The sequence below is a fragment of the Gorilla gorilla genome, chromosome 3 (assembly GCF_029281585.2).
Source record: "Gorilla gorilla gorilla isolate KB3781 chromosome 3, NHGRI_mGorGor1-v2.1_pri, whole genome shotgun sequence".
In the NCBI taxonomy this organism is placed as follows: domain Eukaryota; kingdom Metazoa; phylum Chordata; class Mammalia; order Primates; family Hominidae; genus Gorilla; species Gorilla gorilla.
In genome coordinates, this window is record NC_073227.2 from 58,942,282 (window position 1) to 58,956,996 (window position 14,715).

At 39.3% G+C, this 14,715-nt stretch overlaps 1 protein-coding gene across 4 annotated transcripts in view; it reads left to right on the forward strand.

The window, feature by feature from the left end:
- Positions 1–11,740, forward strand: part of CENPC (centromere protein C) — a 73,149-nt gene extending 61,409 nt beyond the window's left edge. For 3 of the 4 annotated variants that reach the window (XM_019026022.4, XM_055385869.2, XM_055385870.2), the window contains 2 exons: positions 9,233–9,323; positions 11,542–11,740. In XM_019026022.4, coding sequence (XP_018881567.4) covers positions 9,233–9,323; positions 11,542–11,612 — 162 coding nt within the window. In that variant the 3' untranslated portion in view covers positions 11,613–11,740. The remainder of the gene's footprint in view (positions 1–9,232; positions 9,324–11,541) is intronic. The other variant, XM_063705272.1, reaches the window with a different exon arrangement.
- The last annotated feature ends 2,975 nt before the right edge of the window (positions 11,741–14,715 follow it).

Below are 14,715 nucleotides of genomic sequence, written 5' to 3' on the forward strand. Positions count from 1 at the left end.
TTGTATTTGTGTATCTAAATGTAGAAAAAGTACAATAAAAATGTGGCATAAAAGATAAATGTTACCCTTATAGGGCACTTACCATGAATGGAGCTTTCAGGACTGGAAGTGGTCCTGGATGAGTCAGTGAGTAAGTGCTGAGTAAATGTGAAGACCTAGGACATTACTGTACACTACTGTAGACTTTATAAATACTGTAGACTTAGGCCACACTAAATTCATAAACAGAATTTTTCTTTCTTCAGTAATAAACCTCATCTAACTGTAACATTTTCACTTTATATCCTTTTGTTGTTGTTGTTAACTTTTGGACTCTTTTGTAATACTTAAAATTCAACCATACTGTTTGGCTGTACAAAAATATTTTATTTCCTTATTCTATAAGCTTTTTTCTATTTTTTTTTTTTTCTTTTAAAACTTTTTTGTTAAAAAGTAAGACACAAACAGCACATCAGCCTTGGGCTACACAAGATTAGGATCATTATCACTGTCTTGCACTACCACATCTTGTCCCACTGTAAGGTCTTTGGGAACAGTAACACACATGGAGCTGTCATCTCCTATAATAACATTGCTTTCTTCTGGAATACTTCCTGAGGGACCTGCCTGAGACTGTTTCACAGTTAACTTTTTTTTTTTTTATATAAGTGGTAAGAGTACACTCTAAGGTAATGGATAAAAGTATAGTAAATACATAAGCCAGTGGCATAGTTGTTTATTATCATTACCAAGTGTTTTGTACTACACAAAATTGTGTTATATTTTATTTTTTATTTCAATAGGTTTTGGAGAACAAGTAGTGTTTGGTTACATAGATAATTTTTTTTTTTCTTTCATTGAGATAGAGTCTCCCACTATCCCCAGGCTGGAGTGGCACGATATCAGCCCACTGCAGCCTTTGCCTCCCGGGTTCAAGCAATTCTCGTGCCTCAGCCTCTCAAGTAGCTGGGATTACAGGATGTATTAGTCCCTTCTCATACTTCTATAAAGAACTGCCCAAGACTGGGTTATTTTGAAAGGAAAGAAGTTTAATTGACTCACAGTTCTGTGGGGCTGGGGGTGCCTCAGGAAACTTACAATTATGGCAGAAGGGGAAGCAAACATGTCCTTTTTCACATGGTGGCAGCAAGGAGAATTGCCAAGCGAGGGGGAAAAGCCCCTTATAAAACCATCAGATCTTGTGAGAACTCACTCTCATGAGAACAGCATGAGGGTAACTGCCTCCATGATTCAACTGCCTCCCACTGGGTCCCTCCCATGACATGTGTGGATTATGGCAGCTACAATTCAAGGTGATATTTGGGTGGGGAGACAAAGCCAAACCATATTACAAGAGATTATTTATTTAGTGGTGATTTCTGAGATTTTGGTGCACCTATCACCTGAACAGTGAACACTGTACCCACCGTGTAGTCTTTTATCCCTCTCCTCCTCCCACCCTTCCCCCTGAGTCCTCAAAGTCCATTGTATCATTCTTATGCCTTTGCATCCTCATAGCTTAGCTCCCACTTATAAGTGAGAACATACAATGTTTGGTTTTCCATTCCTGGGTTACTTTATTAGAATGATGGTCTCCAGCTCCATGCAGGTTGCTGCAAATACCATCCATTATTTCATTCCTTTTTATGGTTGAGTACTATTCTATGGTACATGTATACCACATTATCTACTTGTTGATTAATAGGCATTTGGGTTGGTTCCATATTTCTGCAGTTGCACATTATGCTGCTATAAATGTACGTGTGCAAGTGTCTTTTTCATATAATGACTCACTTTTCTTCTGAGTAGGTACCCAGTAGTGGGATTGCTGGATCAAATGGTAGATCTACTTTTAGCTCTACTAAGGTTTTCTGTAGCGGCTGTACTAGTTTACATTCCCACCATTAGTGTAAAATTGTTCCCTTTTCACTGCATCTAGGCCAACATCTACTATTTTTTGATTATGGCCATTCTTGCAGGAATGAGGTGGTATCTCATTGTGGTTTCGATTTGCATTTTCCTTATCATTAGTTATTGTTGAGCATTTTTTTGTGTGCTTCTTGGCCATTTGTATATCTTCTTTTGAGAATTGTCTATTCATGTCCTTAGCCCACTTTTTGATGAGATTGTTTGGTTTTATCTTGCTGATTTGTTTGAGTTCCATGTAGATTCTGGATATTATTCCATTGTTGGACAGACAGTTTGTGAATATTTTCTTTCACTCTGGGTTGTCTGTTTACTCTGCCGTTGCCTGTTTACTCTGCCAATTATTTCTTTGGCTGTGCAGAAGCTTTTTAGTTTAATTAGGTCCCATCTATCTTGTTTTTGTTGTGTTTGCTTTTGGATTCTTGGTCATGAAGTCTTTGCCTAAGCCAATGTCTGGAAGGGTTTTTCTGATGTTATCTTTTAGAATTTTCATGGCTTCAGGTCTTAGTTTCAAGTCTTTGATCCATCTTGAGTTGATTTTGGTATAAGGTGGCAGATGAGGATCCAGTTTTATTTTTCTACTTGTGCCTTACTGTTTATCCCAGCACCATTTGTTGAATAGGGTGTCCCTTCCCTACTTAGTGTTTTTGTTTGCTTTGTTGAAGATCAGTTGGCTGTAAGTATTTGGCTTTACTTCTGGGCTCTATTCAGTTCCATGGTCTATGTGCCTATGTTCATTTCAGTACTGTGCTGTTTTGGTAACTATATGTTTATAGTATAGTTTGAAGTCAGGTAATGTGATGCCTCCAGATTTGTTCTTTTTGCTTAGTCTTCCCTTTGGCTATGCAGGCTCTTTTTTGATTCCATAATGAATTTTAGGATTGCTTTTTCTAGTTCTTTGAAGAATGATGATAGTATTTTGATGGGAATTGCATTGAATTTGTAGATTGCTTTTGGCAGTATGTCATTTTCACAATACTGGTTCTACCCATCCATGAGCATGGGATGTGTTTTCATTTGTTTATGTCGTCTATGATTTCTCACCTCTTTGGTTAGGTATATTCCAAATTATTATTATTATTTGTGGCTATTGTAAAAGGAGTTGAGTTCTTGATTTGTTTCTCAGCTTGGTTGCTGCTGGTGTATAGCAGAGCTATTGATTTGTGTACGTTGATTTTGTATCCTGAAAGTTTACTGAATTCACTTATCAGATCTAGGAACTTTTTGGATGAGTCTAGGGTTTTCTAGCTATATGATCATGTCATTGGCAAACAGCAACAGTTTGACTTCCTCTTTTCTAGTTTGGATACCCTTTATTTCTTTCTTTTGTCCGATTGCTCTGGCCAGGACTTCCAGTACTATGTTGAATAGAAGTGGTGAAAGTGGGCATCCTTGTCCTGTTTCAGTTCTCAGGAGAAACTTTTCAACTTTTCCTTGTTCAGTATGATGCTGGCTGTAGGTTAGTCATAAATGGCTTTTATTACCTTGAGTTATGCTCCTTCTATGCCGATTTTGCTGAGGGTTTTAATCATAAAGCAATGCCAGATTTTGGCAAATGCTTTTTCTGCATCTATTGAGCTGATCATGTGATTTTTGGTTTTAATTCTGTTTATGTGGTATTTCACATTTATTGACTTGCGTATTGACTTCTCTCTGTCTTTTGGATTCATTTCAGTTGGATTGGTACCAATTCTTCTTTGAATGTCTGATAGAATTCAGCTGTGAATCCATCTGGTCCTGGACTTTTTTGTTGTTGTTGACAATTCTTTTATTACCCTTTCAATCTTGCTGCTTATTATTGGTCTATTTAGAGTTTCTATTTCTTCTTGGTTTAATCTAAGAAGGTTGTGTATTTACAAGAATTTGTCTCTTTTCTGATAGATAAATTGAATGTCTGATAGAATTCAGCTGTGAATCCATCTGGTCCTGGAATTTTTTTTTTCTTTTTCTTTTCTTCCTTTTTGAGACGGGGTTTTGCTCTTGTTGCCCAGGCTGGAGTGCAATGGTGCGATTTCAGCTCACTGTGACCTCCATCTCCCAGGTTCAAGTGATTCTCCTGCCTCAGCCTCCCAAGTAGCTGGGATTACAGGCATGCACCACCAAGTCCGGCTAATTTTGTATTTTTAGTAGAGACGGGGTTTTGCCATGTTGGCCAGGCTGGTTTTGAACTCCTGACCTCAGGCAATCCACCTGCCTCAGCCTCCCAAAGTGTTGGGATTACAGGCATCAGCCACTATACCCGGCCTGGACTTTTTTTGTTGTTGACAATTCTTTTATTACCGTTTCAATCTCATTGCTTGTTATTGGTCTTTTCAGAGTTTCTGTTTCTTCCTGGTTTAATCTAGGGAGTTGTATATTTCCAGGAATTTATCTGTCTCATCTAGGTCTGGTTTGTATACATAAAGGTGTTCATACGAGCCTTGAATGATCTTTTGTCTTTCTGTGGTATTGGTTGTAATATCTCCCATTTTGTTTCTAATTCAGTTTATTTGGATCTTCTGTCTTCTTTGTTAACCTCACTAATGGTCTATCAATTCTGATTATATTTTCATTTAGTTCTACCAAATGGCCTGATCTTCATCTGCTGGGTTTAGGTTTTGTTTGTTTTTATTTCTCTAGCTCCTTGAGGTGTGACCTTAGATTGTGTATTTGTGTTCTTTCAGACTTTTTGATGGAGGCATTTAATGCTATTAACTTTCCTGTTAGCACTGCTTTTGCTGTATCTTAGAGGTTTTGATAGATTGTGTCACTATTATTGTTCAGTTCAAAGAATTTTTCAGTTTTCATCTTTATTTCATTGTTGACCCAACAATCATTCAGGAGGAGATTATTTAATTTCCATCTATTTGCTTGGTTTTGAGGGTTCATTTTGGAGTTGACTTCCAATTTTATTCGACTGTGGTCTGAGAGAGTACTTGATATAATTTTGGTTTTCTTAAATTTATTGAGACTTGATTTGTGGCCTCTCATACAGTCTATCTTGGAAAATATTCCATGAGCTGATGAATAGAATGTATATTCTGCAGTTTTTGGGTAGAATGTTCTGTAAATATCTATTAAGTCCATTTGTTCCAGTGTATAGTTTAAATCCATTGTTTCTTTGTTGACTTTCTGTCTTGATGACCTGTTTACTGCTGTCAGTGGGGTATTGAAGACCTTCAGTATAAGTGTGTTGCCGTCTATCTCGTTTCTTAGGCCTAGTAGTAATTGTCTTATAAATTTGGGAGCTCTGGTGTTAGGTGCATATATATTTAGGATTGTGATATTTTCCTGTTGGACTAGTCCATTTCTTATTATATAATGGCCTTCTTTGTCTTTTTAACTGTTGTTGCTTTAAAGTCTGTTTTGTCTGATAGAAGAATAGCTACTCCTGCTCTCTTTTGGTATCCATTTGCATGGAATATCTTTTACTACTTCTTTACCCTAAGCTTATGTGAATCCTTATGTGTTAAGTGAGTCTTTTGAGGACAGCAGGTACTTTGTTGGTGAATGCTTATGCATTCTGCCGTTCTGTATCTTTTAAGTGGAGCATTGAAGTCATTTATATTCAATGTTAGTATTGAGATGTGAGGTACTGTTCTGTTCATTGTGCTAGTTGTTGCCTGAATACTTTGGGTGTGTGTGTGTTTGTGTGTGTGTGTGTGTGTGTGTGTGTGTGTGTGTGTGTGTGTGTGTTTGTTTTATAGACCCTGGGAGATTTATCCTTTAAGGAGGTTCTATTTTGATGTATTTTGAGTTTTTGTTTCAAGATTTAGAACTCCTTTTAGCAGTTGTTGTAGTGCTGGCTTGTTAGTGGGGATTTCTCTCGCCATTTGTTTGTCTGAAAAAGACTTTATCTTTCTTTCATTTATGAAGCTTAGTTTTGCTGGATACTAAAATTCTTGGCTGATAATTGTTTTATTTAAGGAGGATAAAGATAGGACCTCAGTCCCATCTAGCTTGTAGGGTTTCTGCTGAGAAATCTGCTGTTAATCTGATAGGTTTTTTTTAAATAGGTTGCCTGATGCTTTGGCCTCACAGCTCTTAAGATTCTTTGCTTTGTCTTGACTTTAGATAACCTAATGACTGTGTGGCTAGGTGATGATCTTTTTGCGATGAATTTTCCAGGTGCTCTTTGAACTTCTTGTATTTGGATGTCTAGATTGCTAGCAAGGCCAGGGAAGTTATCCTTGATTATTTCCTCAAATTTTTCCAAACTTTAGATTTCTCTTCTTCCTCAGGAACACCAATTATTCTTATGTGTGGTCGTTTAACATAATCCCAAACTTCTTCAAGGCTTTGTTCATTTTTTTTTTTAATTTATTTTCTCTTTGTCTTTGATTGGGTTAATTCAAAAGCCTTGTTTTTGAGCTCTGAAGTTCTTCTACTCGTTCGATTCTATTGTTAAAACTTTCTAATGTATTTTGCATTTCTCTAAGTATGCCTTTCATTTCCGGAAGTTGTGATTGTTTTTTATTTATGCTATCTATTTCTCTCGAGATTTTTTCATCAAAATCCTGTATTTTTAAAAAAAATTCTTTAAGTTGGTTTTCATCTTTCTCTGGTGCCTCCTTGAGTAATGTAATAATCAACCTTCTGAATTATTTTTCTGGCAATTCAGAGATTTATTTGTTTGGATCTATTGCTAGGGAGCTAGTATGATCTTTTGGGGGTGTTAAAGAACCTTGCTTTGTCACATTACCAGAATTGTTTTTCTGGTTTCTTCTCATTTGGGTAGACTGTGTCAGAGGAGACATCTGGAGGTCAAGCACTGCAGTTCAGATTCATTTGTTCCATGGTGTGATCCCTTGATGTGGTGCTCTCCTCCTTCCCCTAGGGATTATGCTTCCTGAGAGGCAGTCTGCAGTGATTGCTATTGCTCTTCTGTGTCTAGCTACCCAGCAAAGCTATGGGGCTCCAGGCTGGTACTGGGAAGTGCCTGCAAAGAGTCTTGTGATATGATCTGTCTTCAGGTCTCTCAGCCATGGATCTCAGCAGCTGCTCCAGTGGAGGTAGCAGGGGAGTGAAGCAGACTCTGTGACGGTCTTTGGTTGTAGTTTTGTTTAGTGTGCTGGTTTTCTTTAATATTGGTTGTGCTAGCAGGTGGCTGGCCACCAGCCAGGAGATGGTACTTTCAAGAGAGCATCTGCTGATACAAGGTTGCCACAGGTTGCCTGGGTAAGTATTCAGGTTTCTCAGGTGATGGGTGGAGCCTTATAGCTCCTGTCTTAGGCTACAGGGCAGTTAGAGAAAGACCATCAGGTGCAGGTAGGATTGATTAGGTGTGTCTGAGCTCAGACTCTCCTTGGGCTGAGCTTTTTGTGACCACTGTAGGGGATGAAAATATGGTTCCCAGGCCACTGGAGTTATGTTCCCAAGGGGATTATGGCTGTCTCTAGTGCATCATACTGGTCACCAAGGAAGTGGGGGAAGCTGGCAGACTGGCCTCCCCCAGCTCCCATGCAGCCAGGCTAGGCCAGTCTCACTCCTACTGTGCCCCACCAAACCAAGTTTGTATCCAGACAGCCAGTGAGCAGGACTGACATTTTGCGCTAGGCTATAAGTCTCCCTGCTGAGAAAGCAAGCTGGGCTTTCAGGCCCTGCCCCTTGCTGCCTACCCTGGCTTGTATCTGAACTTCCTATTCGCCCTTCCCCCAATTCTGCCCAGGAAAATTCACGCTTCATCAAAATTATTTAAAGTTCAGCTGGAAGTTTCCTTCTTTCTGTGGTCCTCCCCCAGTTCCACTGGCAGCCATCCCCAAGGAACCCTATGAGATAAAGTCAGAAATGGCTTCCTTGGGCTTCCTTGGAAACCAGGAGTACTTACGGGGCTCTTCCTGCCTCTGCTTCTACTATTATATTTCCCTTGGCTCTCTCAATTCGTTTCAGCTCTAGGTAAGGTTAAATCCTTCTCTCATGACCTGGATTTTCAGCTTCCCCAGTAAGGATGTGTTTGGAGGCAGACTTTCCCCCCTTTCACACTTTGAGCACTCATGGTTGTTCAGCTGTCTCATGGAGTTTGCAGCAGCAAGCCATTTCTTTCAAAGAGTCTGTGAATTCTTTCAGTTTTCTTGGTATGTTCCTGCAGTAGTTCTTCTGGCAAAAAAGTTCATGATGTGAGTTTCCACATGCTGTTCTGTCCATCTGAGTGGGAGCTGCAAGTTAGTCCTACTTTCTATCCTCCACTTTTTCCTGTATGTGCTATACTTTTATGTGACTGGCAGTTCAGTAGATTTATTTACATCAGCATCACCACAAACATGTGAGTAATGCTTTTCACTGGGACATCATGATGGCTGTGAGGTCACTAGGCAATACGATTTTTTTAATGCCATTGTAACCTTATAGGACCACTATCATGTAGGCAGTTTGCTGTTGACTGAAACATCGTTAGGCAGTGCATGACTGTATCACAAATTTAATGGCTTAATACTCTTGGGCTGGGCGCGGTGGCTCACAACTGTAATCCCAGCACTTTGGGAGGCCGAGGTGGGCGGATCACCAGGTCAGGAGATCGAGACCATGGTGAAACCCCGTCTCTACTAAAAATACAAAAAAAAATTAGCCAGGCGCGATGGCGGGCACCTGTAGTCCCAGCTACTCAGGAGGCTGAGGCTGGAGAATGGCATGAACCCTGGAGGCGGAGCTTGCAGTGAGCCGAGATCGCCTCACTGTACTCCAGCCTGGATGACAGAGTGAGACTCCGTCTCAAAAAACAAGAAACAATACTCTTTTATTATCTATCTCACAGTTATGTAGAGAGAACCATGAGCTTGACCAGGTATTCTCTTTAGAGTATTACAAGACTGGAATCAAGATGTTGACAGGTTTGTATTTCTTTCTGGAGGCTGTAAGGACGAATCTGCTTCCAGTCTGCTTCCAGTCTCGTTCAGACTGTTGGCAGAATTCAGTTTTAAGTGGTTGTGGGACTGAGGTTCCCATTTCATCACTGGCTGTTGGCCAGGGTGTCATTCTTAGTTTCTAGAAATAACTCATGTTTCTTGGCATATGGCCCCACATCTTTAGTGCCAGCAACGGTGCAAGTCCCTTTCATGCTTCAAATTTCTGTGACTGTTCCTTCTGCTTCATTTCTTCTCTGCTTCCAGCAGGAGAAAGTACTCTATTTTTAAGGGCTTAATGTGATTAGATTGGGCCTACCTACATTATCAAAGATAATCTCCCCATCTCAAGGTCCCTTTTGCCATGAAATTTAATGTATTTACAAGTTCTGGAGATTAAAGCCAGCACATTTGTGGGGAGTCGTTATTCTTCCCACTACATTTTAAGGTTCCTTTGGAGTATTATCATGGTTCAATTTTGAATGAGATTTTTATTTTTATTTTTGCAGGTTTTTTATGTTAACTTTGGTGACCTTTTGTGTACTTTACATGAAACACCTTATATATTAAGTACTGGGGATTCGTTCTATGTTCCTTCAGGTAAGACAATTTATTTCACTTAGACAACATGTATATAGTTGTTTTTGGGCACTATGGAAATGGAAGCCACAGTGGTCAAAATGAAGTGTGATATGACTGATGGATGTCAGAGCAGTTTGGTACATATTTTCCTTTCATTTGATCATTAGGTAAGTGTATTAGCGTTTTGTGGTGGTTTTTTTTGTTTTTGAGACAGAGTCTTGCTCTGTCACCCAGGCTGGAGTGCAGTGGCACGATCTCAGCTCACTGTAGCCTCCACCTCCTGGGTTCAAGCGATTCTTGTGCCTCAGACTCTCGAGTAGCTGGGACTACAGGCACGAACCACCACATGCGGCTACTTTTTGTATTTTTAGTAGAGACGGGATTTTGCTATGTTAGCCGTAACAGATCACCTGACCTCAAGTGATCTGCCCACCTCGGCCTCCAAAGTGCTATGATTACAGGTGTGAGCCACAGTGCCCAACCAATTAGTGTTTTGATACATGAGAACAAGAGTTGTTTACTACTGAATATGAAAATATTGGCTGGGCATGGTGGCTCATGCCTGTAATACTAGCACTTTAGGAGGCCAAAGTGGGCAAATCAGAAGGACAGGAGATCGAGACCATCCTGGCTAACACGGTGAAACCCCATCTCTACTAAAAATACAAAAAAATTTGCTGGGCGCGGTGGCAGACACCTGTGGTCCCAGCTACTCTGGAGGCTGAGGCAGGAGAATGGCATGAACCTGGGAGGTGGAGCTTGCAGTGACCAGAGACTGCACCACTGCACTCCAGCCTAGGGGACAGAGTGAGACTCGGTCTCAAAAAAAAAATACATTTATATATATAGTCAGCAGATATGTTGTGTTACAGAGGAGAACAAAAATTATTTACCCCATGTTATCTCTAAGAAATTATGTTTTTAGAACATTATTTTAAACTGTTTCAAGAATGGTATGCTTCATCAGCTATTGAACAGCAGAAGTTATTGTAAATAGGCATTTTAATCCACTTGTCATTCATTCACTCATTCAACAAGTATGATTAAGAGACTACTATGGGCCAGGTGCAGTGGCTCACACCTGTAATCCCAACATTTTGAGAGGCTGAGGAGGGCTTGAGGTGAGGAGTTCGGGACCAGCCTGGGCAACCTAGGGAGACCCTGTGTCTACAAAAAATGCAAAAGTTAACCAGGCATGGTGATGCACACCTGTAGTCCTAGCTCTCGGGAGGCTGGGACAGGAGGATTGCATGAGCCCAGGAGTTCAAAGTTGCAGTGAGCTGTGATTGTACTACTGCACTCCAGCCTGGGTGACAGAGCAAGACTCTGTCTCAAAAACAAAAACAAAACAAAGTGTCTACTATGTCCATGTATTGCTGCAAGATTTGGGATATATAAATGAACAAAACAGGCAAAAATCCCTGCTTTTATAGAGCTTACATTCTGTTGGAAGGAGACAATAATAATAGCCATACTTGCATAATCCTTAGTATGTCAGCACTGTTGTGAATACTTTCTCAATTTCTAATATATAGAAAGTCACAGTGATAGTACTCAATTCTAATAAGCCTGTCACATGTGATACTTGCGGTCCATCTGTATTTCACTTTTGCTGTTATTTGTTACCTCATTTATTTAAGAGTAGCATTTGCCTTTTTAAAATTTTGAGATTTTGGCCGGGCGCGGTGGCTCATGCCTGTAATCCCAGCTCTCAGGGAGGCAAGAGGCGGGAGGATAGCTTGAGCCCAGGAGTTCGAGACCTGCCTGGGCAATATAGCGAGACCCCGTTCTCCAGAAAAAGAAAAAAAAAAAACAAAACAAAAGACAAAAAATAAATAAATAAAATTTGAGATTTTATTCTACTTAACATTGTACCTTTTATATTCATCTATATATGAGTATGTCTGGTTAGAGGAATCCACAGCAGTTCTGTAGACCTAATAAAGATTGGTTTCAGAAAGAGATTTTCTTTTCTTACACTCTCGACTGATTCATCTCCGTATTTATTTTCATAACGATGTGAAATTTATATTTCTGTTCTCTCAAGCCTCATCTGGATCACGTGTCATGGTTAGCTGTTGATGTAGTTCATGGAATTAAATAAGTTACTTTAGGTTAGGTGAATTGTTTTTATCTTGTGTCCTATACTACAACCGTCAGGTGATGACTACATACTTAATCAGAAAGAATGGTTCATATGTAAATAATTTTTATTTTCTTATCACTTTACTTTTAGGTAACTATTATAACATCAAAAATCTCCGGAATGAGGAAAGTGTTCTTCTTTTTACTCAGATAAAAAGATGAAAGATCAACCAACCTTAAATATATGTATGTATATATGTATATGTGAAAAACAGTTTGTATAGTTGGAATATTTGTCTTTGTAATTACTTGTGATGTTTTAAAATAAAAATTTTATTCAGTTTTGTGTAGACTTGTATTTGATAAACATTTCTAACTCACACGTTTTTTCTGATTTTTCAGTGACTGTACATAATAGCTTGTAGCGATGTCCATATTTATGATATTATTTTTATAATTTGACAAGAATACGAAAATGAAATATAGAACATTTCTGTGTCAAAAGAGACCTGATTAATATGTCTACTCATTAAAAAACATCTTTTCCAAATACTAATTTTAAATCATTTATTATTAAATAATCCAATGGGAGAGAACTGTGGTAAAAGGCATGTTTGTATTAATTTCCTAGAACTGCTGTAACAAAATACCACAAAATGAGTGACTTAAAGCAACAGACATTTATTATCTCAGTTCTAGAGGCTAGAAGTCTGAAATCAAGGTGTTGTCAAGGCCGTGATGTCTTTGAAAACCTGTAAGGGAGAGAATCCTTCCTTATTCCTAACTTCTGGTGGTTTACTGGCAATTTCTGGCATTCCTTGGCTTGCACCGGTAGCATTTCAATCTACTTGCATTATCACATGGTATTCTCACCTTGTGTGTTTGTGTTGGCATGACATCTATTTAGTATATTACGTGTAAATGTTTTTCCATTATGCTTTTTGGTTCATATTTTCTGTTGGAGGCAGTGTCCTTTGCCATTGCTTTCTGTATGTGGCCTCAACTTTCCCTTTTTAATATCAATCAATAAATCTAAGCTAAAAATTCTAATCAAGGTTTTTGGTATGGTTAGCATATAATTCTCATTAACTCTGAAGAAATTGATGTTTCACGGTAAAAATATTTTTAGGCCAACTCCCTTTTCAGGTCTTATTTAACTATTAAATACACACATTCAAAGCAACTCTGGGGTAGGACTTAGGAAGAATGAAGTGTGATGGCTCTTTTTTTATACTTTATAATTTTCTATTGTGATTTCTCTTTTATTGAGTCATTTTTAATTTTTTTTTTTTTACTTTTATTTCTTTGAATATATTTGTTATGAAGTCTTATTGAAGGCTTGACTAATCAAGTATCTGGGCCCATACAGATTTAGTTTTCACTGAATGCTTTTTTTCCTTTAGTATATTTCACTTTCCTATGTTTTTACATGTCTAATAATTTTTGGTTGACAGCTGGACATTTTAGGTAGCATATTGTAGCAACTCAATTTTGTTTTATATCTAAGGGATTTGTATTGTTTTAAATTTAGCATTTTGACTGGACTCAAATTGTGGAATCTATCTTATATATGATGTGAAGTTATTGCTGTCTGTGCTCAGTTTTTAAGTTCTTTATTTCAATATTTATTCTTGCTTGCTAGGGGTAGTTCCTGTGTCTGCATAGCTTAGCAGTCAGCCAATCATTTGGACAAAGGTTAAGATCAAACACTTGAGTCTATAAGCCTTCCACTCACTGTTGGTTGTTCTGTGTGGGATGGGGGATGCATTCAGTGTAGGAGGCAGTTCCCAAATTCCCCTTGGTTTTTACATTTGCCATGCTCTTTGAGTCTCCCCTGTGCATGCATCATTTCAGTTTGCCAAAGATGTTTGGAGAGCTCATGTTACCCTTTTCTGCCCTTCTGTTTCCAGGACCTTGTTAAATTTCTGGCTGCTCTGTTGCTCTTCAAGTACTAGGACTGTAACCTTTGGTTAGCAACTACAGATACTCCTTGTCCATTCCTAAGTGATTTTTTTACTTTTGACTTACAAAGTTGTAGGTTTATACCTCTGCTGTAAATCAAGACTCCTCTTACAGCAAAGTTGCTAGTTTTTCAGTTAGCTACAGCCAGACAAAACTGTAGTTTTTACCAATCAACCTAGGGGTGGGTGAGACCTCACTCAAGGAGGCCACAGATTCCAACAGTTCTTTTCCAAAGCTTTAGCAATATTTTTTCTTTATTTTCTTTTTTCTTTTCTTTTCTTTCTTTTTTTTTTTTGAGGCAGAGTTTCACTCTTGTTGCCTGGGCTGGAGTGCAATGGTGTGATCTCGGCTTACTGCAACCTCCACCTCCCGGGTTCAAGCAATTCTCCTGTGTCAGCCTCCTGAGTAGCTGGGATTACAGTTGCTTGCCACCACGCCTGGCTAGTTTTTGTGTTTTTAGTAGAGACAGATTTTCACCATGTTGGCCAGGCCTGTCTCGAATTCCTGACCTCAGGTTGATCCACCCACCTCAGCTTTCCAAAGTGTTGGGATTACAGGTGTGAACCACTGTGCCCAGCTTAAGTGTAGCCTTTCTGTGTCTAAACTGAAAGCCCATATGGTTCAGCAAAGGCTCTCCATTCTGCTTGGTCAGAGCCACGTCTGATTTTTGCCACCTCTGTACTCTGTTCAGCTCATAGGCTTCTGTCATGTTTCAGAATTTTGCTCTGCACATTTGCAGCCTACTGTTCAGCCAACTGTTCAGCCAACTTCTAGGGCTATAATGGCTGATACAGTAGTCACAAGTTGTAGCTATTTAAAATTAATTTAAAATATTGTTTCTTACTTGCATTTGCCACATTTCAAGTGCTTAGTAGCACATGGTACTGGTGGCTACCACATTAGATGTCACAGATACAAGTTGCAGAAAGTTCTGTTCTTGGGCACCTCGTGCAGATTTCTGGAGCTCTTTTTCAGTGGAGTTTCCACTTCTGTACCCTGCATCACAATTCAGTCTTCTCAACAGCCCTAAATTGTGATCTTTCTCTGCCCATTAAGACCACTGTTCTTTTTGAGCTTAACTCTCTGTGTCCAGTTTTGGAGAGTGCCCCCAGGCATAAAACTGGGTGACTATGGAGTTAATCTCATGTCTTTAAAGAATCACAGTCCTGCCTACTTTGTCAGGCAGCCCTCATGCTCATGAAGGGTCTTAAAGAAAGAGACTTCTACCCAGGCGTAGTGGCTCACGCCTGTAATCCCAACACTTTGGGAGGCTAAGTCGGGTGGATCATGAGGTCAGGAGTTCGAGACCAGCCTGGCTAACATGGTGAAACCCCGTCTCTACTAAAATACAAAAGTTAGCCGG